Consider the following 24766-nt stretch of genomic DNA (forward strand, 5'->3'; position numbering starts at 1 on the left):
GGCATACGGAATGCTCTCCGTTATTAGCTGAGGTATAGAATACAAAAGCACGGATGTAATGACTGTATAAACTGTATAAAACGCTGGTAAGGCCACAGCTGGAGTATTGTGTGCAGTTCTGGTCACCACATTACAGGAAGGACGTTATTGCTCTGGAGAGAGTGCAGAGAAGATTTACAAGAATGTTGCCAGGGCTTGAAAATTGCAGCTACGAGGAGAGATTGGATAGGTTGGTGTTGTTTTCCTTGGAGCAGATGAAGCTGAGTGGTGACTTGATTGACGTGTACAAAATGATGAGGGGCCCAGATAGAGTAGACAGGAAGTATCTGTTTCCCCTAGCAGAGAGTTCAAGAACTAGAGGAAATAGATTTAAGCTGATTGGCGGAAGGATTAGAGGGGACACGAGGAAAAATTGTTTTACCCAGAGGGTGGTGGGTGTATGGAATCCGCTGCCCGAATTGGTGGTAGAGGCAGGGACCCTCAACTCTTTTTAAAAAGTACCTGGACCTGCATCTAAAGTGCTGTAAGCTGCAGGGCTACGGACCGGGTGCTGGAAGGTGGGATTAGAATGGGCACCTGGTTGTTCTTCGAGCCAGCGTGGACACAATGGGCCGAATGACCCCCTTCTGTGCTGTATCTTTTCTATGGTTCTAAGAATGAGAGGTGATCTCATTGAAACTTGTAAGATTCTGAGAGGGCTTGAGAGGGTAGATACTGAGAGGATGTTTCCCCTGGCTGGAGAGTGTAGAAGTAGGAGCATTGTCTCAGGATAAGGGGTCGGCCATTTAAGACTGAGATGAGGAGGAATTTCACCACTGAGAGGGTTGTAAATCTTTGGAATTCTCTACCTCAGAGGGCTGTGGATGCACAGTCGTTGAGTATATGCAAGGCTGAGATTGATAGATTTTTGGACTCTAAGGGAATCAAGGGATATGGGGATTGGGCAGGAAAGTGGAGTTGAGGTCAAAGATCAGCCTTGATCTTATTGAATGTCAGAGCAGGCTCAAGGGGGCGTATGGCCTACTCCTGCTCCTATTTCTTATGTTTTTATGAGCCGTCACATTTTCTTCGTCATTTACAGACTTGCCCTGAAATTCACCATTTCTCCTTCATTTACAGATGCTCCCTGACCCATCACCACTTCTCATTCATCGACAGACTCCCCCGACCTTCACCATTTCGCTTTCATTTACAGACGTTCCCTGATCTGTCATCATTTATCATCTATTTGCAGATGCTCCCTGACCGATCACCACTTATCCTTCATTTGCTGATGCTCCCTGACCGATCACCATTTCTCCTTCATTTACAGACTCTTTTGGAGCCAATCACCATTTCTTCATCATTTACAGACGCTCCCTGCCTTATCACCACTTCTGCTTCATTTACAGACTCTCCCTGACCGATCACCACTTCTGCTTCATTTGCAGACTCTCCCTGACCGATCACCATTTCTCCTTCATTTACACACACTCCCTGACCGATTACCATTTCTCCTTCATTTACAGACGCTCCCTGACCGATCACCATTTCCCCTTCATTTATAGACGCTCCCCGACCGATCACCATTTCTCCTTCATTAACAGACGCTCCCCGACCGATCACCATTTCTCCTTCATTTACAGACGCTCCCTGACCGATTACCATTTCTCCTTCATTTACAGACGCTCCCTGACCGATCACCATTTCTCCTTCATTTACAGACGCTCCCTGACCGATCTCCATTTCTCCTTCATTTACAGACGCTCCCTGACCGATCTCCATTTCTCCTTCATTTACAGACGCTCCCTGACCGATCACCATTTCTCCTTCATTTACAGACGCTCCCTGACCGATCTCCATTTCTTCATCATTTACAGACGCTCCCTGACCGATCACCATTTCTCCTTCATTTACAGACGCTCCCTGATTCGATGAGTCACGAGGTTTGACGCTGACTCTGCGCATGCTCGGAGGCCGCGGGCCGTGTGTTGAGTTTCGGGTCTGATCTAAACCGGAGCCCCCGGAGTGTAGAGAGAGAGAGGAGAATGTTCACTGTTTGATATTCGGGCCCGGGGCCGCACTCGGGGTTTGTGAAGCCCCCGCCCCCTCCCCCGGGGTTTATTAACCCGCTCCCCCCGCCCATCTCTCACCTGTTGCGGACACGATCTCGGCCTCACTCCCCGCCCGCCGCGCATGCTCAGCTCACACTGCCCGGGTGATTGACGGGAGCTCCGGACCAATAGGAAGAGCGCAGAGGGACTGGAGGACCGAGCGGGCGGTTGGTCCTCCAACCAATGGGAGTGTGTGAGGGGCGGGACTTGCGGCACCGAGTGGGCGGGGCTGAGCCCGGATCTCCCTCATTGGCTGAAACTCTGCCTCATTTTGAAAGCTGATTGGTGTGAAACTCTTGGGGAAAACTGGCCCTTTGTGTTGTGGAGAAAAACCGATGGAACCGAGTGGGTGGAGCAAAGATTTCAACATTGGGAATGAAATGGATTAATTCAGGACAGACAGCAGGGATTATTGGAGGGAATAACACAGTGTGGGGATCAAATGCAATGGAGGTTGTGAAGATGGATTGTTAAAAAGTGTTTGAGAAGATGCCGGACAGGAGGCTTGTTGATCAGATTCAAGCTCCAGATCCCTTTCAACCCTCACACAACACAAACCCATCAATCTCAATATTGAACATTTCAATCGAGCCCCAGCATCCACAGCCTTTCGGGGAAGTGAGTTTACGATTTCCACCACCATTTGTGTGAAAAATTACTATCTTATTTTGCTCATAAATGACCTCGCTCCAATGTTAAGATTATCAAGAAGTTGGCAGATGGAGTATCATGTGGGGAAATGTGAAATTATTCACTTTGGTGGGAAGAATAGAAAAGCAGAATATTTTTTTAAAAGGTGAGAGACTAAGAAATGCTGTTGTTCAGAGGGTTTTGGGTGTCCTTGTACACGGATCACATGAAGTTAATATGCAGGTACAGCAAACAATTCGGAAAGCAAATGGTATGTTGGCCTTTATTGCAAGGGGGTTGGAGTATAAGAGTAAGGAAGTCTTGCTGCAATTATATGGGGCTTTGGTGAGACCACACCTGGAGTACTGTGTACAGTTTTGGTCTCCTTACCGGAGGAAGGATATACTTGCCTTCGAGGGGGTGCCACAAAGGTTCACTGGATTGATTCCTGGGATGAGATGGTTGTTGTGTGAGGAGAGATTGAACAGAATGGCCCTATAATCTCTGGAATTTAGAAGAATGAGAGGTGATCTAATTGACACGTCTAAAATTCTTAGAGGGCTTGACAGGGTAGATGCTGAGAGGCTGTTTCCCCTGGCTGGAGAGTCGAGAACTAGGAGGCATAGTCTCAGGATAAGGGATCTGCCATTTAGGACAGAGATAAGGAAAAATTTCTTCACTCAGAAGGTGGTGAATTTTTGGAATTCTCTACCCCAGAGGGCTGTGGATGCTCAGACGTTGAATATATACAAGAATGAGATCGAGAGATTTTTGGACACAGAAGGACTCAAGGAATCAGGCAGGAAAGTGGAGTTAAGGTAGAAGATCAGCCATGTACTTACTGAATGGCAGAGCAGGCTCGTGGGGCCGTATGGCCCACTCATGCTCCTATTTCTTATGCCCTCTTGTTCAGGATTCCCCCTCCAGATTAAATCATTTCTCTGTATCTACCTTATTGAATCCCTTTATTATTTTAAACATCTCGATGAGATCACATCTCAATGTTTTAAACTCATTGGAATAAAAACCAAGTTTATGCAACCCGTCCTCATAATTTAATCCTTTTAACCCCTGCGTCATTCTGGTGAATCTGCACTGTATCTTTCCCAAGGCCGATTGATCTCTCTCTCGGTTCGGTGCCCTGTTCTCCAGATGGGGTCTGACCAAGGTTCGTTACAACTGAAGCATCACTTCTGTATTCCAACCCCAATCAAGATGAAGATCAACATTAAATTAGACTTGTTGATTATTGTCAAGATTTGTAAGGTATTTGCAAAGGATTCGAGGGGATCTTAGAGTTGGGATTTTTCTTTATTCTGTCCACTCAAGGAGTTTGATAACAGACTTACTCCTTTGAATTTAGTGCTGGATTATTGGGCCGTGATGTGTTTACTTGTTTGTATTTTGTTAAATACATTTGCAGAGTGGATTTAAATTGAAGACGAGATTTCCAGGCCTGATGCTCTAATTCACACATCGAAGGTGAGAGAGATGCTGTGGGACACACGATAAGTCCAGTAGCTGAAAGTGATTCACAGACTGGGTTTTGTGTTTAGTGATCCCGGGTACATTACCGATACCTTCCCTGGATCCCAAGGCTGGGAGAGGCACTCGGGAAGGACCGGGGAACTGGGACTTGGCCATGAGAGTAATTGAAGGTATGAGAACTGAATTAATCTACAGTGAGAAAGGAGAAAAGGCATAATAATCGGTAATTAGGACATCAATTAGTCTCTTACCTTGAATTCATCAAGTAATTGACCCATTCTGTTTGAAATAAAGTTGATTTATTTGACATAGATCCAGAATATTGAATTTCAGCCCAGTTATAGCGGTTATTAACATCAGCAGAAACAAATCTCAACTGCCAGATTGATGTTCTGCTGCTGAAACCCTCATCCGTGCCTTTGTTTATCTCTAGACTCGACTATTCCAATGCTCTCCAGGCCCGGCCTTCCACTTTACACCCTCCGTAAACTTGAACCCACAATATCCAGATCAATAATCAGTCACATTATTCATTGTGTCACTGGCCCAGGCTGTGGAGAACACAGAGCAGCTCACACTCCCACATCACTGCGGTATGAGCAGGTACCGAGTCAGCCTCAGTCATGAGCACTGGAATCCACGAGTCCGGGTGTGTCAAAGGTGCACGGTGAACAATCACCAAAGTGAAACATTTTTGCTGCTTCCCATTGATATCTCAGCTGGCAGAGTGACAAGACTGTCGCGGAAAATAAGACAAAGGCACCCTTACATCATTTGTTCAATTCCTCCTCGAAGGAGAACGCGTGATTTTGCAATAAGCAGCAATGAGTTCAAGGTCGCTCTCTTAACTTTACACGCAACGTGCAGATTAACATGTTGCCATGAAGGCACAGGACGCCTCTTTTCCTTTCTCAAACTTTAAAACTTTCTGTGTCTGCCCAAACACGGCTGTTTTGCCTCTGCTCACCAGCAGGGAGTGCTTTTGAGCAGCAATACTTCAAAACACTCAGCTCTCGCTTTCAGGCAAAAGAAGTCTTCGATCAGCACTGGACTCCACGAGTCTGAACATGTCAACAGGCGCACGGTGAACAATCACCAAAGACAATCTTTTGTATCACTTCCCTTCGATAGCTCAGCTGGTAGAGCGGAGGACTGTAGTGAATTAAACAATTGAAGTAATCCTTAGGTCGCTGGTTCAATTCCGGCTCGAAGGAGTGAGTGTGCTTTTGGAATAAGCAGCAATTACCTCAAGGTCGCTCTTTGAACTTCACAGGCACCTCCCAGATTAACATGTTGCCACTGAGTCACAGGACACCACTTTTCCTTTCTCAAACCTTAAAGCTTTCTGTTTCTGCCCGAGCACGGCTGTTTCACTCGAGCATTTCCCTCTGCTCACCAGCAGGGAGTGCCTTTGAGCAGCAACACTTCAAATCGCCCTCAATTTCAGGCAAAAAGGTCTTCGATCAGTCAGTCAGTCAGGGCTCACGCTGCTCCTCAGGCTCGGGCGGCTGTTGCTTTCCGGTGACCTCGTCTTCCTTCCGAAGGCTCGGGCTCTTCTCAGCATCATTCATGATTACTGTGGCTTCCCATTCTGCTGTTCCTCACTTGCTGATGCTCGACACCGCCGATTGGAGCAAAGTATTTAATATATTCAAGGAGCGGCAACCCAAATCAAGATTTCTCTGCTGGTCGTGGAGCAGCTTGGAGGCGAATGCGAGGCGGGAACTGTGAAGGACGATTTACAAACAGCAAACGAGGAATTAGCTCAACTGGTAGAGCGCTCACTTGGCATGTGAGAAGTAGTGGGATCGTTGATTATATTCTCCACTCACCGATTGTCTTGGTGCAATTATACAGAAAGAAGAGTGTTGTCAGCGAGTCCATAGCCCATGTACTTCCTAAACTTTACTGTGTGTTTGAGTACAGAGAGGTCAAGGGGCAGAACATCTTTTGATGGGCTGCAGTCAGCAAAAGTTCTTGATTTTGCTCTGCAGCAAAGATGGAAAGATGAGGTGAGAGATGGAAAAAAAGCTTCATAATCCCTGATGCCTTCTCTGAAGATTGAATTCAGGACCTTCAGATTATGACACTGATGCACTGCTTGCTGCACTAAGAAGGCACTTACCAGGTCTGGAGCCAGGCAGCACCACCAAGTTGGACAGTTTGCAAGGTATTGAAAGCAATAAAATAATGTACAGTTTGCAAAAAAATTCCCAAACCAAGTAGGAATCGAACCTCTTGCTTTCTAATCCATAATCATATGCGTTATCCATTGCACCACTAGTCACAATTATAGTGAGGAAGTAGCATTGTGAGGCAGTGAGCATGGCAGAGGTACTAAATAAATACTTTCCATCTGTCTTCACCATGGAAGAAGATGCTGCCAGAATGTCAGTAAAGGAAGATGTAGTTGAGATACTGGATTGGCTAAAAATTCATAAAGAGGAGGTACTTGAAAGGCTGGCTGTACTGAAAGTAGAAACGTCACCTGGTCCGGATGGGATGCATCCTCGGTTAGTGAGGGAAGTAACGGTGGAAATTGTAGAGGTACTGGCCATAATCTTCCAAACATCCATGGATAAGGGGGTGATGCCAGAGGACTGGAGAATTGCAAATGTTACACCCTTGTTCAAGAAAGAGTGAAAGATAAAACCCAGCGTCTACAGACCAGTCAGTTTAACCTCGGTAGTGGGGAAAGTTCTAGCAATGATAATCCAGGATAGAATTAGCAGTCACTTGGACAAGGATGAGGGAAAGCCAGCACGGATTTGTTAAAGGCAAATCGTGTTTAACGAACTTGATACAGTTTTTTGAGAAGGTAACAGAGAGGGTCGATGAGGGCAATGCAGTTGATGTGGTGTGCATGGACTTCCAAAAGGCGTTTGATAAAGTGCCGCATAATGGGCTTGTCATCAAGATTGAAGCCCATGGAATAAAAGGGGCAGCAGCAGCATGGATACAGAATTGGCTGAATAACAGGAAACAGAGTAGTGGTGAAAGGTTGTTTTTCGGAATGGAGGGAGGTGTACAGTGGTGTTCCCCAGGGGTCGGTGCTGGGACCACTGCTTTTCTTGATATACATTAATGACTTGGACTTGGGGATACAGGGCACAATTTCCAAATTCTTGCTACCAAAATGCTCCACTTCACTAACATCTGCATTAAAATTCATTGGCCAATTATACACCCATTTTACAAGTTTATCAATTCATTTTGTATTTGGTCGCAATCTTCATCAATATTATCTAAACTCCACCCCACCCAGCCAATCTGGTGTCATCTGTAAATTTTGAAATTGTACTTCCGATTCCCGAGACCAAATTGTTTATGTGAATTGTGAACAGTGGTCCCAGAACCAATCCTTGTGGAATATCACTTTCCACCTTATACAGTGTGAGTCGCTACAATTAACCCCTGCTATCTGTTTTAGAGCAGTAGTCAAGAGAAACTTCTTTACATTGGGAGTAGGCAGTCTGTGGAATTCACTTCCACGGTTAGTGTTTGGGTCACACAGTTCTGTCATGACAAGTGGTCCTCATGTTTTTATCCAAGACAGGCCTCAGGCCAGTCATTTACTCCAAATGTTGGTGCAATAGTTCAAGCTCAGAGGCGCCAGGTATCGGGAGCAGCAGCAGCAGTAAACAACAACTAAATGTACGTAAGTAACAATGTCGTTCATCTTCATCTATTTCCAGTTTAATAACTTTTGCTGAATGTGGTCCAGGCCAAGTGTCATGATATCGGGTCAGGTTCACCATAGGAAATGAGTTTGACACCCCTGAGATAGACAATGTGAACCGGATTACCCTCATCCACTAACCCAGCAACTTCTTCAAAAAACTCAAGCAAGTTTGTGAGACACGACCTTCTTTCCCAGAAGCCATGTTGAGTATCTCGAATGGCTCCTTCTCTTTCCCCATGATCATAAACAGCATCTCTTAGGATCCCTTCAAGCATCTTCCCTCAGATCGATGTCACACTGATGGGCCTGTCATTCCCCTGGCTCTGATTTGTCCCCTTTAATGAAAATGGGAACTACGTGAGCTACCTTCCAATCTCAGGGGACAATCCCTGACTCTATTGAGCTGTTGAAGATACAGGCAAGGGGCTCACAGAGCACCCGTCCCATCTCTTTAAACACCCGGGGGTGGATATCATCTGGATCTGGAGCACAAAGTATTTTGAGATTTCATATTTTATCCAAGATGACATCCCTTTCTATTTTAATATTTATGATGTTATTGTCGACAGCACATCCCACAGCTGGAATCTGAGCATCATCCACAGGAATGTGGGCTGATGAGAAATAGTCATTTAACAGCTCTGCCATAACCCGGGAATCTGTCCCAAACTGCCTTTCAGTGGCCCTAAAACCATCTTTAATGGTCTTCTGACTCCTGACGTCGCTGGAAAGACGTTTGCTATTATTCCCACAATTGGGCACCATCTTCTTTTCCAAAGATCTCTGAGCTTCTCAAAAGGCTGCATGTGTCTCCCTCGATTGTGGGTGATATTTGTCCCAATTCTCCTGTAAACTGAATTGATCCTGTTCCGACCTGGGTTAAATGTAAGACAGTTCAGGGAGTCGGGAATCATTCACCCCGAGACCCACACTGAGAGGTAAAACCCCAGACGGTTCCTTAGTAAGGATTCCTCTGGTACCTCAACATATATTTGTCAGGATACTGAAACCCAGCTTTCTTACAGTCCACTCCTGGAGGCCCCACTCCCTGAGCCTGCAAACTTCAGCAGGGTCAGTGGTGGAGTTCCACAGTAGGAGTGATCCCAGAGTAACTGTCGGGATCGCCCCACCCTGTGGATGGTCCGGGTCGTGTATTTTTAGTGATCCTGGTGTCTAACACGCACACAGCAATAAAACAGGGAATTCTGGAAACACACTGCAGGTCCTTCTTTATCTGGAGATCGAATGACTGTTGTATAATTGTACCAGCAGTTAACAGGCTCCTGTGAACTCCTCCGTCTGCTGTTTTAACGCAGACTTTAACTCACTTATTTTTAACAGGTTTATTTTAAATGAGTTAACGCCTGCCTTAAATGGTAGACTCAGGACTGTCACTCAAACAGGTGAAATCTCCATAGAATAATTACCACAGTCATTTTTAGACTGGACGCCGCACGGTGACTTTGCTGTCAGTGAAGAGAGATGAGAAAGACCAAAGTGCCGTTTGCCCCTCTCAGTGTGGCCCTGAAGGACTGTGTCCAGGCTGAAGTTCTGTTCCCACCGGACGATCCTCCCCCCAGATTGTCCTTTCTGAGCTCCAGTCAGGTGATGCTAAACACTCAGGTGGGAAAGACTAAAATCTACAACAAGGTGTTTAAAACAATGCTGATTTATTTTACAGATATCTTGAATATTAAACTCCAGCCCAGTTATTGGGATTATTAACATCAGCAGAAACAAACCCCAACTGTCAGAATGAACATGGTTCAGTCCTGGATGGGATTAACAGCAGAATCCAACCCCTGCAGTCATATGTGAACTCGCTGGTGTCTCAGCACGTGTGATGACTGAGTGAATCCCTTCCCACACACGGAGCAGGTGAACAGTCTCTCCCCAATGGGCGTGAGTTGATGTGTCAGCAGTTCATTTCTGCTTTTAAAGCTCTTCTCACAGTCACTGAGTTAAAAGGTCACTCAATAGTGTGAACAAGTTGATGTCTCAGAAGGTGGGATGAATGAGTGAATCCCTTCCCGCACACGGAGCAGGTGAACAGTCTCTCCCCAGTGTGAGTGTGTTGGTGTTTCAGGAGATCATTTGTGCTTTTATATCTCTTCTCACAGTCAGAACATTTAAACGGTCTCTCATCAGAGTGAACTCGCTGGTGTCTCAGAAGGTGGGATGACCGAGTAAATCTCTTCCTACACACGGAGCAGGTGAACGGCCTCTCCCCAGTGTGAGTGCGTCGATGTCTCCACAGTTCGTATCTGCTTTTAGAGCTCATCTCACAGTCAGAACATTTAAAAGGTCTCTCCCCACAGTGAATTCGCTGGTGCGTCAGCAGTTCGGATGAAATAGTGAATCCCTTCCCTCACACGGAGCAGGTGAACGGCCTCTCCCCAGTGTGAGTACGTTGGTGTGTCCGCAGATTCCTTTTGCTTTTAAACATCTTCCCACAGTCAGAACATTTAAAAGGTCTCTTATCAGTGTGAACTTGCTGGTGTCTCAGCAGGTTGGATGAATGAGTAAATTGCTTCTTACACACAGAGCAGGTGAACGGCCTCTCCCCAGTGTGAACTCGCTGATGTGTCAGCAGGTGGGATGACCGAGTGAATCTCTTCTTACACATGGAGCAGGAGAACGGCCTCTCCCCAGTGTGAGCGATTTTGTGTCTCAGCAGATTCCTTTTGCTTTTAAACCTCTTCTCACAGTCAGAACATTTAAAAGGTCTCTCATCAGAGTGAACTCGCTGGTGTCTCAGCAGGTTGGATGAATGAGTGAATCTCTTCCCGCACACAGAGCAGGAGAACGGCCTCTCCTCTGTGTGAACTCGCTGGTGTGACAGAAGGTGGGATGACCGAGTGAATCTCTTCTTACACACAGAGCAGGAGAATGGCCTCTCTTCAGTGTGAACTCGCTGGTGTATCAGCAGGGTGGATGACTGAGTGAATCTCTTCTTACACACGGAACAGGAGAACGGCCTCTCCCCAGTGTGAACTCGCCGGTGTGACAAAAGGTGCGATGACTGAGTGAATCTCTTCCCACACACGGAGCAGATGAACGGTCTCTCCCCAGTGTGAATTTGCCGGTGTGCCAGCAGGTGGGATGACTGAGTAAATCTCTTCTTACACACGGAGCACATGAACGGCCTCTTCCCAGTGTCACTGTGTTGATGTCTCAGAAGTTTGTTTATGCTTTTAAAACTCTTCCCACAGTCAGAGCATTTAAAAGGTCTCTCATCGGAGTGAACTCGCTGGTGTATCAGCAAGTGGGAAGACTGAGTAAATCCCTTCTTACACATGGAGCAGGAGAACGGCCTCTCCCCAGTGTGACTGCGTCGATGAGTTTCCAGCTCTGATGGGTAATTGAATCCCTTCCCACAGTCCCCACATTTCCACGGTTTCTCCGTGGTCCGGGTGTCCTTGTGTCTCTCCAGGTCCACACACAGAACACGTGTACGGTTTCTCCCCACTGTGAATGGTGCGATGTTTTTTCAGACTATGTAACTGGTTAAAGCTCTTTCCACAGTCAGTGCACTGGAACACTCTCACTCGGGTGTGTGTGTCTCGGTGCTTTTCCACTCACACTGATGTTTGAAATCTTCTCTCAGACAGAACAGAGAAACATTTCTCCTTCCACATTCAAAGGCCGATGATATTCAGGTCCTCATGAATCGAGTGATTCTGTCAGATCTTGACATGATCTTTGGTTTGAGTTTCCCTCTGCAAATCCTCCCCTTCAAATACCCTGTAAAAGGAGTTTATAAAAATTATCACTGTAAGTACAGGATAGAAATTCAGTTCAGATAACTCTACTTTCTATGGAACATTCTTACCTCTCTCATTCCTCAAAGCTGTAAATCCCCGTCCAACACACTCTCCCTCCTCCCTGTGCTGAAATCCAAACCCATCGCATCATCTTTCAGTGGCCTTATATAATGAGTGAAAGCGTGAGAGCGTGAAAGAGTGAATGTGAGAGAGTGAGAGTGTGAGTGTGAGAGAGTGAATGTGAGAGAGTGAACGTGAGAGAGTGAACGTGAGAGAAGCAGTGGGCTCGGTGTGGAGAATGAAGTGGGGCAGGTGGAGCATGTTTCAGTGGGGCAGCAGTGATCATAATTTCATTAGGTTTAGAACAGTTATGGAAAAGTACAAGGGACAGTCAAATGTGAAAATACTTAACTGGAGGAGGGCTAATTCCAGTGAGTTAAAAAGGGATCTTGTCCAGGTGGATTGGAATCAAAAATTGGCAACAAAACAGTAATTGAACAATGGGAGGCCTTGAAGGAGGAGTGGGTTCAGGTACAGAGCAGACTGATCCCCACGAGAAGAAAAGGAACGGCTGGAGCTCCCTGGATGACTGAAGGTACAGAGATCACCTTCATTTACAGACGCTCCCTGACCGATCACCATTTCTCCTTCATTTACAGACGCTCCCTGACCGATCACCATTTCTCCTTCATTTACAGACGCTCCCTGAGAATTCCCAGTTTACACCGCGCATGCGCGGGGCCGCGGCCTTTTGTTGAGAGTTGGTCCGGAGCGAAACGGGAGAAACCGGAAACCGGCGGGTAGTGAGGGGGGATAATGTTCACTGTTTTATATTCGGGTCTGGGGCCGCACTCGGGGTTTGTAAAGCCTGAGCCTGGGCCTGAGCCCGGACCCGGGCCCCGGGGTTTATTGATCCTCTTGCTCCGATCCTCTCACCTGCACCGAACGCGCTCCTCCCGCAGCCTCGACTGACCGCGCATGCTCAGGACACACTGCCCGATAATGAGTCACTACTGCGCCTGCGCGCTGTGCTCCACTGATTCAGATAGGGCACAATCTGTACCGCGCTGCATGCTGGGTGATGCCGCCGCCATTGCTTATCTCGTAATATGTTGCCGAAAAGCAAAGACATTGGAAGCAAGGAGAGCGCATTTGGACCAAGGATTAGAAAATGAACTGAAACCCCAGCCCTTCGTGCCATTTAAACCGGCACAAACACACAGCATAGAAGCCCCCCCCCCCACTTTGGTGAAATCCAGAAAAAAATGTTTTCGGTAACTTTAATTAATTTCGTTTTATTGTTGCAACTGACGGGTTCAATTAATGTTTATTTTCCAACTGCAACTCAGGACCGTCAGTTTCACCATCAACCCGGCCCTGGTGATTAAGGAGAGATCCGGACCAATAGGAGCAGCAGGAATTTCTAGGAATTTCCTGTAACGTGTGGGGTGCCGCAGGGATCAGTGCTGGGGTCTCAACTATTTACAATATATATTAATGGCTTGGATGAAGGAACAGAGTGTCTTGTGGCCAAATTTGTTGATGATACAAAGATAGGTGGAAAAGCAAGTTGCGATAAGGACTCAAAGTGTCTGTAAAGAGATATTGACAGGTTAAGCGGATGGGCAAAAATTTGGTAGATGGACTATAATGTGAAGTCATCCACTTTGGGAGGAAAAATAAAAAAGCAAAATATTATTTGAATGGAGAAATACTTCAAAATGCTGCAGTACAGAGGGATCTGGGTGTCCTCGTACATGAAACATAAAAAGTCAACATAAAAGTGCAGCAGGTAATCCAGAAGGCAAACGGAATATTGGCCTTTACTTCTAGAAGGATGGACTATAAAAGCAGGGAAGTCATGCTACAACTGTACAGGGTGCTGGTGAAACCACATCTGGAGTACTGCGTACAGTTCTGGTGACCTTATTTAAGGAAGGGCATATTGCATTGGAGGCAGTCCAGAGAAGGTTCACTCGGTTGATTCCGGGGATGGAAGGGTTGTCTTATGAGGAAAGATTGATCAGGTTGGGTCTATAATCATTGGAGTTTAGAAGAATGAGAGGAGATGCTGAGAGGTTGTTACCCCTCATGGGGGAATCTAAAACTAGGGGGCATAGTCTCAGAATAAGGGGTCGCTCGTTTGAGACGGAAATGAGGAGGAAGTTCTTCTCCCAGGGGGGTTGTGAATCTTTGCAATTCTCTACCCCATAAAGCTGTGGAGGCTGAGTCATTGAATACATTCAAGGCTGAGTTAGACAAATTTTTGATTTGCAAGGGAGTCAAAGGAAATGGGGAAAGGGCGGGTAAGTGGAGTTGAGATAAACATCAGATCAGCCATGATCTCAAATGGCGGAGCAGGCTCGAGGGGCCGAATGGCCTGCTCCTGCTCCTATCTCTTATGATCTTATGGCCTTATGATAAATTGACTGGAGGAATGAGCGGACAGTTTGTCGTACCGGGGCATCAGCTTTTTACTATATGCATAAATGAGGCAAATGAAGAAATAGAGAGCCATATATCCAAGTTTGTCGACGACACCAAGTTAGGTGGCACAGTGAGTAGTGTAGATGGGAGCATAAAGTTGCAAAGGGAAATTAATAGATGAAGTGAGTTGGTAAAATTGTGGCAGATGGAGTTACATAGAATTACATAGAATGTACATCACAGAAACAGGCAATTCGGCCCAACTAGACTATGCCGGTGTTTATGCTGCAGACAAGCCTCCTTCAACTCCTCTTCATCTAACCCTATGAGCAAACCCGAATAGTCCTTTCTCCTCCATGTGTTTATCTCGCTTCCCCGTAAATGCATCCATGCTTTTCGCCTTAACTACTCCTTGTGATAGCGAGTTGAACATTCTAACGACTCTGCGTAAATATGGTTCTCTTGAATGTTATAATGGATTTATTAATCACTATCTTATATTATTGGCCCCAGGTTTTGGAGTCCCTACCCCCAAAGTACAAACACCTTATCTACATCTGACCTATCAAACCCTTGCATAATCTTAAAGTCCTATTTCAGGTCACGCTCAGCCTTCTCGTTTCTACAGATAAGACCCCCAGCGTGTTCAAACTTTCAATATGGGAAAATGTGAGGTCATCCATTTTGGACCTAAGCAAGATCATTAAGACCATTTTGTAAATGGAGAGAAGCAAGCAACTGTGGGGAAGCAGAGATATTTAGAGGTCCAAGTACAGCAATCACTAAAAATCGGTGGACAGGTACAAACGTAATTAAAAAGGCTAATGGAATGTGGGCCTTTATCTCAAGGGAGCTGGAATACAAAGGGTGGAAGTTATATACATGCTGAACAGCAGAAGCAACATGATATAGACAGAGCTAAACGATTCCACAAACAATGGAACAGATCCAAGCTGTGCAGTCCTGCCACATCCAGTCGTGAATGGTGGTGGACAATTAAACAACTAACGGGAGGGGGAGGCTCTGTTAGCAATCCCATCCTCAATGATGGTGGAGTCCAGCATGGGAATGCAAAAGACAAGGCTGAAGCGTTTGCAACCACCTTCAGCCAGAAGTGCCGAGTGGATGATCCATCTCGGCCTCCTCCCGATATCCCCACCATCACAGAAGCCAGTTTTCAGCCAATTCGATTCACTCCACGTGATATCAAGAAACGGCTGAGTGCACTGGATACAGCAAAGGCTGTGGGCCCCGACAACATCCCGGCTGCAGTGCTGAAGACTTGTGCTCCAGAACTAGCCGCGCCTCTAGCCCAACTGTTCCAGTACAGCGACAACACTGGCACCTACCCGACAAATTGGAAAATTGCCCAGGTATGTCCTGTCCACAAAAAGCAGGACAAATCCAATCCGGCCAATTACCGCCCCATCAGTCTACTCTCAATCATCAGCAAAGTGATGGAAGATGTCGTCGACAGTGCTATCAAGTGGCACTTACTCACCAATAACCTGCTCAGCGATGCTCAGTTTGGGTTCCGCCAGGACCACTCGGCTCCAGACCACATTACAACCTTGGAGCAAACATGGACAAAAGAGCTGAATTCCAGAGGTGAGGTGAGAGTGACAGTCTTTGACATCAAGCTAGCATTTGACCGAGTGTGGCATCAAGGAGCCCAAGTAAAATTGAAATCAATGGGAATTAGAGGGAAAACTCTCCAGTGGCTGGAGTCATACTTAGCACAAAGGAAGATGGTAGTGGTTGTTGGAGGCCAATAATCTCAGCCCAAGTACATTGCTGCAGGAGTTCCTCAGGGCATTGTCCAGTGCCCAACCATCTTCAACTGCTTCATCAATGACCTTCCCTCAATCATAAGGTCAGAAATGGGGATGTTCGCTGATGTTTGCACAGTGTTCAGTTCCAATCGCAACCCCTCAGATAATGAAGCAGTCAGTGCCTGCATGCAGCAAGACTTGAACAATATGCAGGCTTGGGCTTATAATGGCAAGTAACATTCGCGCCAGACAAGTGCCAGGCAATGACCATATCCAACAAGAGAGAGTCTAACCACCTCCCCTTGATATTCAATGGCATTACCATTGCCGAATCCAACACAATCAACATTCTGGGGGTCACCATTGACCAGAAACGTAACTGGACCATCCACATAAATACTGTGGCTACAAGAGCAGGTCAGAGGCTGGGTATTCTGCGGCGAGTGAATGACCTCCTCACTCACCAAAACCATCTACAAAGCACAATTCAGGAGTGTGATGGAATACTCTCCACTTGCCTGGATGAGTGCAGCTCCAACACCACTCAAAAAGCTCGACACCATCCAGGACAAAGCAGCCCGCTTGAGTGGCACCCCATCCACCACCCTAAACATTCACTCCCTTCACCACCGACGCACTGTGGCTGCAGTGTGTACCATCCACAGGATTCAGTGCAGCAACTCGCCAAGGCTTCTTCGACAGCACCTCCCAAACCCGCAACCTCTACCACCTAAAAGGACAAGGGCAGCAGGCACATGGGAACAACACCACCTGCACGTTCCCCGCCAAGTCACACACCATCCCGACTTGGAAATATATCGCCGTTCCTTCATCGTCGCTGGGTCAAAATCCTGGAACTCCCTCCCGAACAGCACTGTGGGAGAACCGTCACCACACGGACTGCAGCGATTCAAGAAGGCGGCTCACCACCACCTTCTCAAGGGCAATTAGGGATGGGCAATAAATGCCGGCCGCGCCAGCGACGCCCACATCCCATGAACGAATAAAAAAAATGTTACAGTTAAATAAACTCTGCTGAGACCACATTTAGAGTACTGCATTCAGTTCTGGACACCACGCCTGAGGGAGGATATATTGGCTTTGTCGGGGGTGCAGTGCAGATTCACCAGAATTGACCTGAATGATACCTGGGCTAAAATATTTAAATTATGCGAACAGGTTGCATGGACAAGGTTTGTATTTCCTTGTGTATAGAAGATTAAGTGATGATGTAATCGAGTTGTTGAAGGTGATTAAATGAACCAATGGTGTGTGTGTGAGCTGTGAGACAGTTTGAAATCCCAATCCTCTCCACCACTGGGGACTGAGTCTTCCAACAGACAGGGATTTTCACTCGTGCAAGTTTCATCCACATTTTCTGCTCTTCATTTCTCCGACCTGCTTGTAGCGCCTTTCCCTTCAATTCAGGACTTAAAGGGAAAACTCGATTCTGCGGTCAATCTTCGGGTCACGTGGTGAGATTTCAAATAATTGAAATCGACAATTATCACCCCCAATATCGTCACCGACACGTTTGACGAATGCAAAGCGGCTTCAATCGCGGTTTGGCTGCACAATTCGTTCAAAGATACTGTCGGTAATTGGAGGGTCTTTCAAGTCATGACACGAACATAACAGTTCGCACTGCCGTTTTCCGCAAGACGCTTCAGATTCATGGGGAATGATTTCAGTCTGGCGGTTAAATCCGTTCCCTCTTCACAAATCCGTCTTTGAACCCGGGACTTTTAGTAATAACCACACCGAACTGGTTTGTCCTGTATTGTACATTACTTTCTAAATATTACAGATAAGCAGAGCACTTGAGCTGTCACAGCTGTGACTTTGACTTTTCTCCCTCTCCTCCAGATCTCCCCGTCAACTGTCACTAACCACAATCTTCTGACACACTTCTCCATCAGAAAGTTCCGAGCCTCGGTTTTTAAATGAAATAACTCCCATCTCTTCAATCAACGACAGCCCAGAGAGAGTTTCTTAGTTTCAGCTCCCAATTTCCCCAAATCCTCAAAGTAGCATCAAAATAATTGTCCTTAAGTTAATAATAATAATATAATTCAAAGTTCTTATCGTCTGGGGTTTTGTTTCAGATGCCACGGCTTTTAAATGTCGCTGCGGATGTTTAACGAATCGCCTCTTGGTTGGAGGCTTCTGTGTGGGAAAGATCACGAAGCGATAATTGAGAGACCGAGGATGAAGCTGTTTGATGGGAGCACTGGTGACACAGACCGTGCGCGGCTCCAGTGGCGCAATCGGTCAGCGCGCGTTATTTCTACAATAATTATACGCTCGAGAAATGCTGGGGTTGTGAGCTCCAGCGCCGTCTAAAGTAGTTGAACCTTCTCAACATTTTGACTGGAGTTCAAGGTAAAACCGGTTCCATAACGCATCGACTTCTTCATGTCCCCATGTGGGCACTGAGGCTCCTCTGGCCGACCGTCTTGCAATAGCAGGCGAGAGTTTATTTGTTTATGGGAGGGAGAGGGGGCAATTGGCGAGAGCTGAAATGGTAAAGCGGCCGGCACGAGATGTTTAAATCTAAAGAACCAAAAACACAATTCTTCTTTCCGTGAAGCAGGTATTCATCGGTTTGAAGTGTCGTGTAGGGAATATTCGGGAGGCAAATCTGCTGCCTGGTGTCACGGTGTATCGGGTGAAATTATTCAGCTTTCAATTGTTGATCGGCTGAAAGGTCGAGAGGCATTTTCCAGCTCCCGTGTGGAACAAGTTTAGCTTTTGAGCCATTTTGTGAAGTGTTTTTTTTAATTGGTGCTAACGAATGACAAGACATTTTGTACAAACAAGAAGAATTGCAAAATCACGAGTTCACTGTCCATGTTTCTCACATCATGTTCAACAGAAACAAGGATTCTCCTCAACACGTTGCTGAAAATTCGACAGAAGGGATATTCCCCCGAATTCGGCTTCGCCAGGGATAATTCAGAGTCCCACCATGAATCTCTATGATGGAAACTAGTTTAGTGGGGCGCCTGGATAGCTCAGTCGGTAGAGCATCAGACTTTTAAAACAGGGAGTGATCTGAGAGTCCAGGGTTCAAATCCCTGTTCAGGCGAAAAATTTTAAAACAGCTGGCAAGTTCTGCTTTTCCAGCGGACCAACATCAGCGAAAGGAGCAAGAGTTGGCCATCCAGTCCCTCGAGCCTGCTCGGCCATTTGATAACGTCATCGCTGATCTTCGACCTCAACTCTCCTTCCCCGGCCGATCCCCATATCCCTTAATTTCCTTAGTGTCCAAAAATCTATCTAACACTGTTTTGAATCGATCCAATGGCTCAGCATCCACAGCCCTCTGGGGTAGAGAGTTCCAATGGTTCACAACCCTCTCAGTGAAGAAATTGTTCCTCATCTCTGTCCGAAATGGCCGGCCCCTTATCTTGAGATTATAACCATTAGTTCTAGACTCTCCAGCTAGGGGAAACAGCTTCCAAGGATTTAACCTGTCAAGCCCTCTAAGAATTTAACATGTTTCAATTAGATCATCTCATTATTGCAAACTGCAGAGAATATCGGCCCATTCTACTCAATCTCTCCTCACAGGACGACCTTGTCATCCCAGGAATCAATCTGGTGAACCTTTGTTACACCCACGCTCAGGCAAGTGTATCGTTCCACAGATAAGGAGATCAAAACTGTACACAGTACTCCAGATGCGGTCCCACCAAAGCCCTATATAATTACAGCAAGGCTTCCTTATCTTTGTAATCCAACCACCTCACAAGAAAAGCCAACATACCATTTGCTTTCCTAATTGCTTGCTGCATCTGCATGTTAACTTTCTGTGATCCGTGTCCAAGCACACACAAATCCCTCTGAATCAACATTTCTTAATCTCTCACCTTTTAAAATGTATTCTGCTTTTCTATTCTTCCTACCAAAGTCAATAACCTCACATTTCCCCACTTTATACTTGATTTGCCAACTTCTAGCCCACTCGCTTAACCTGTCTGTATCACTTTGCATCCTCTTTGCGTCCTCCTCACAGCTTACTTTCCCACCTAGTTTTGTATCGTCAGCAAACTTGGATACATTACACTCGGTCCCCTCATCTAAGTCATTCATATAGATTGTAAATAGCTGAGGCCCAAGCACTGATATTCACGGCACCCCACTAGTTACAACGTGCCAACCCGAAAATGACCTCTTTATTCCGACTTTCTGTTTTCTGTACGTCAACAAATCCCCAAACCCTTTCATAAACCCATGCTGACTCTGTCCAATCCCGTTAATGCCTTCCAAGTGTTCTGTTATCACATCCTTTATAATGGACTCCAGCATTTTCCCCACTACTGATGTTAGGCTAACTGGTCGGTAGTTCCCTGTTTTTTTCTCTCCCTCCTTTTTTAAATAGTGGGGTTACATTTACCACCCTCCAATCTGGAGGAACTGTTCCAGAGTCTATCGAATTTTGGAAGATGACCACCAATGCATCCATTATTTCCAAGGCCACTTCCTTTAGTACTCTGGGATGTAGATTATCAGGCCCTGGGGATTTGTCAGCTTTCAGCCCCATTAATTTCCCTAGCACTATTTTTTTTTTAATAATACTGATTTCCTTCAGTTTCTCACTCTCACTAGACCTTTGGTACCCTAACATTTCCGGGAGTTTATTTGTGTCCTCCTCTGTGAAGACAGAACTAAAGTACCTGCTATCTACACCCTCAAAACCTCTAATAGAGTTGTCATACACAATTTCCCTTTCATAAAACCGTGTTGCATGTGCCTAACCATATTATGATTTTCTAAGTGCCCTCTTACCAAGTCCGTAGTAATAAATTCTCGCAATTTCCCGACTACTATTTTCAGGCTAAATGACCTGTAGTTCCCTGTTTTCTCTCTCCCTCCTTTCTTGACTAGCGGGGTTACATTTGGTACCTTCCAATCCAAGGGGACCTTTCTAGAATCATGGGAACTCTGGAAGATAAAACCAACTTTCTCTGCAGCCAACTCTTTTAAAACCCTAGGATGTCGGCCATCAGGGCCAATGAATTTGTCAGCCTTTAGTCCCATTAATTTGTCCGGTACTTTTTCATTACTAATATTAATTGCTTTAGGTTCCGCACTCTCATTAGAACCTTGGTTCCCCAATAGTTCCGGTATGATTTTTGTGTCATCCACTGTGACGACAGATACCAAATACTTGTTTACATCTCTGCCATTCCTTATTCTCCATTATAAATTCTCCAGTCTCTGCCTCCAAGGGACCCATGTTTGCTTTCGCGAATCACTTCCTTTATACATACTTGTAGAAGCTCTTACAATCCATTTTTATAATTCTTGCTGGTCTACCCTCATTCTATTTTCTCCCATTTTAGCAATTTCTTGGTCATCCTTTGCTGATTTCCCAAACCCTCCTAATCCTCAGGCTTACTACTCATTTTGGCAACATTGTAAGCCTCTTTTAACCGAATTCTATCATTAATTTCTCCAGTTAACCAAGGTTGGGCCACTTTTCCGGTGGAGTTTTTAATCCTCAAACGAATGTAATTTTGTTGAGGAATAATGAATTATTTATTTAAATGTTCGCCATTGCTTAACTACCATCATATTTTTAATCTAATGTCCCAAACTCCTAAGCCAACTCACCTCTCATAACAACGTTATTGGTTTTGTTTAAATTTTAAGACCCTAGTATCGGACTTAACGACATCACTCTCAAACTCAATATTAAATTCTATCATATTATGATCATTCTTCGCCAGAGGATCATTTACTATAAGATTACTAATTAATCCTGTCTCATTACACAATACTAGTTCTAAAATAGCCTGTTCCCTTGTTGGTTCCTCAACATATTGATCCAGAAAACTGGCTCGAATGCATTCCATCAACATAAAACAGCTTATCTTGAGTTGCTAACATGATGTCAACACGATGGGATGACGTTTGACTCGAAGACACGGCCAGATCTGCCAGGTGAATTAGATGTTTGCTGCAAACACGGAGAATTAATGAAACCAAGACTTCCCTGCAGAGCAAGGAGTTGGAAAGAAAGATGCTGGGTATTGAGAGGCGAAGGATTTTGTCTGTTGCAGGATGAATGGACAAAAGGATCTCAACTCCCTGCTTCTTTTCCACACTGATAAATCTCGACCAAAATATCATCTCCGTGCTTCTTTCAGATAATGAATGTCTGAATGCTGAAGGGATCACTGATCCAAGCCAATTATCTCCTCTCGCACTCTCCTTCCAATCTTGCACACGTTGCTTAGCTTTGAAATTGTGCATTTTTTCACACTGGGATTCAACTTGAAGAAAGCGATGCCGTGATCAGCTGGTGTTGTTCAGGAAATGGAGAGCAAAAAGATACATAAAAGGCTAATGATAACAGTGACTGTTCGAACACTGTGAGCTACAGTTAAAGATTGGCAACCTTTAAAGTGTCAGGCAGCAGATATTTTCCAAATCATGACAGAAATGGCAAGAAAACTTCATGCACACTTTGATGAGCGGCACGACTTTCGAACAGGAGGCATTTTACAGAAGGCAAGAAAGTGCATTGTGTATCGCTCTTATGGGTTGTGAAATTGAAGAATGATGGGCTGCTGGCTGTTCAGGCAGGAGCGGTGAAATTGCTCAGGCTGATCAGGACCGAGCTTTGTGCTCAGTCGGGGGAATTTGGTTGGTGCTATTTTGAACAACACCAGGAAAGTCAAGTTCCCTGATCGGGAATCAAACATGGTGGCGCGGCGGTGAGAGCACCGAGTCCTCAGCACTGGACCACCAGCGAATCTGCTGCAATTTTCATTCAAGCAAGCAGACCAACGCTGCTTTCCGACTTGTCCCTTTGAAACTTACGTCACTTTCGTCCCAGACAAGTTGCTCGCACAAAATGGAATTTACTGTTCGAACATGAAAGACTTGTTCAGACAACGACAGCACCAAGTGCGGGTCGGCAGGTACATGAAATGGACAGTGAGGGGAAATATTACCACAAGCTGCTGGTGGAACTGTTTCCATTTCCAAAACGCACGCACCGAATCAGTGCAGCTCCTGGGAAAGGTGCAAGGCAACGCAGGACTGTCATGTCTCACTTGAAGCAATTGACACACACAAGATTCTGCCATCACGAGCCATCTCCTTCTGTTTCTGTCACTACTTTATCTCCAGCTTCCTCTGCTCCTCCAGATGCCGGTGAATTAGATGTTCAAAGCAAATACTGCGACTGAACGAGTAAAAAACCTTAACTGGAAAGCAGGAGAGGGGAAGAATGATGCTGGGCATTGAGAGACGATGGATTTTGCGGATACCTGGATCAATAGACACAACGACCTCATCTCCCTGCTTCTTCGGATACTGAATATCTTAATGCTCAAGAGATGTTCTCACTGCCCCAGGCCCATTATCTCCAGTCGCATCTCCCACCAATCTTGCATATGATGCTTCGCTCTGAAATTGTGCATTTTTTCACACTGGGATTCCATTTGAAGAAAACATTGCTGTTATCAGCTTGTGTTGTTCAGAAGATGGAGCACAAGAAGATACATAAAAGTCCAATGATAACGGTAACTGCTCAGACACTGTGAGTTACAGTTAAAGGTCGGCAACATTAAAAGAGTCAGGTAACAGATCTTTTCCAAATCTTGACACAAATGGCAAGAAAACTTAACGCAGACTTTGATCAATGTTACGACTTTCAAATAGCAGACATTTTATGCAAGGCAAGAAAGATTTACAAGGATGTTGCCTGGACTGTAGAATTTTAGCTAAGAGGAAAGATTGGATAGGCTGGGGATGTTTTCTTTGGAACAGAAGAGGCTGAATGCAGATTTAATTGAGGTGTACAAAATTATGAGGGGCCTAGTGTGGATTGGAAGGACCCATATCCCTTCACAGAGAGGATAGTAACCAGCGGCATAGATTTAAAGTGATTGATGGGAGGATTATTGGGGAGCTGAGGAGAAATTCTTTCGCCCAAGTGTTGTGGGGTCTGCAACTCACTGCCTGAAAGGATGGTAGAGGCGGACACTCTCATCGCATTTAAAGAGTACGTGGGTATGTACTTGAAGTGCTGTAAACTGTAAGGCGACAGACCAAGAGCTGGACAGTGGGATTAAGCTGGATATCTCTTTTTCGGCTGGCACAGACGCGATGGGCCGAACGGTCTCTTTCTGTGCCGTAAATTCCTTTGATTCCATGATTCTAATTAACAGTAAGCAAGGTAGTTCAGGGGTCATGAGAATGCTACTGAATAAAAATAACTGCTAGGAACCAAGCAATGTGTCCTTGTAAACCACAGACAAGGGAAGTTCCAGCTCCAGTGACAGGGTTGGGTCACTACAGTGTATAAAAGTGATGGGATACTGATGTAAGGGGCAGTCGGGAGTGGAGACACCGGAGATCAAGCTCAGGGTGCCTGATGTTCCATCCAGAGGGTTCATCTCGTCTGCACGGGGGACTTGCATGTTTACTCCGGTACGGTAGAGGAAAGAGAATTTGTTCATATATTTCTTAATAAGGTATTAAAGTTGCTGACTCTCAGACTTGTTAATTAATAAGACAATGCATTAGTTAGAACCTTCCACCCCTAAGTCTCTCTGCTCCTCTACTTTAAAACTTTGACCATTTAGTGTACATTTCATCTCATTTTTCTTCCTCTCAAAATGTATGACGTCACATTTCTCTCCATTAAACTTCACCTGCCTGTTTCCGAACCTGTGGACGTCACAATGACGTCACTGACTCCTCTTCACAGTTCCCCACGCTGCCAAATTTGGCGTCATCTAGAGATTTTCACCTTGTGTCCCACATACCCAAGCTCAGATCATTCTCTATATTGAGAAGAGCAATGGTCTCAACACTGACCCTGGGGGATACCACTGTTTACATCTGTCCTGTCTGAAGAACATCCATTAACAACTACTCTCTGTTTTCTGC

General features: G+C 45.6%; 1 protein-coding gene and 2 non-coding genes across 3 annotated transcripts in view; 2 read left to right on the forward strand and 1 right to left on the reverse strand.

The window, feature by feature from the left end:
- The window catches only part of LOC137336011 (zinc finger protein 850-like), a 99063-nt gene extending 87004 nt beyond the window's left edge, over positions 1–12059 (reverse strand). Inside the window, 2 exon segments of the mRNA XM_068001515.1 lie at positions 9896–11637; positions 11726–12059. Coding sequence (XP_067857616.1) covers positions 9896–11191 — 1296 coding nt within the window. The 5' untranslated portion in view covers positions 11192–11637; positions 11726–12059.
- Positions 5333–5425, forward strand: trnay-gua (transfer RNA tyrosine (anticodon GUA)). Its single transcript has 2 exons — positions 5333–5369; positions 5390–5425. It is a non-coding gene; the product is annotated as a tRNA-Tyr (tRNA).
- Positions 12060–18859: 6800 nt separating the features above from the next.
- On the forward strand, positions 18860–18944 carry trnak-uuu (transfer RNA lysine (anticodon UUU)). Its single transcript is given in 2 exon segments — positions 18860–18896; positions 18909–18944. It is a non-coding gene; the product is annotated as a tRNA-Lys (tRNA).
- Positions 18945–24766: the final 5822 nt, after the last annotated feature.

This window comes from Heptranchias perlo, chromosome 20 (assembly GCF_035084215.1).
Source record: "Heptranchias perlo isolate sHepPer1 chromosome 20, sHepPer1.hap1, whole genome shotgun sequence".
Classification (NCBI taxonomy): domain Eukaryota; kingdom Metazoa; phylum Chordata; class Chondrichthyes; order Hexanchiformes; family Hexanchidae; genus Heptranchias; species Heptranchias perlo.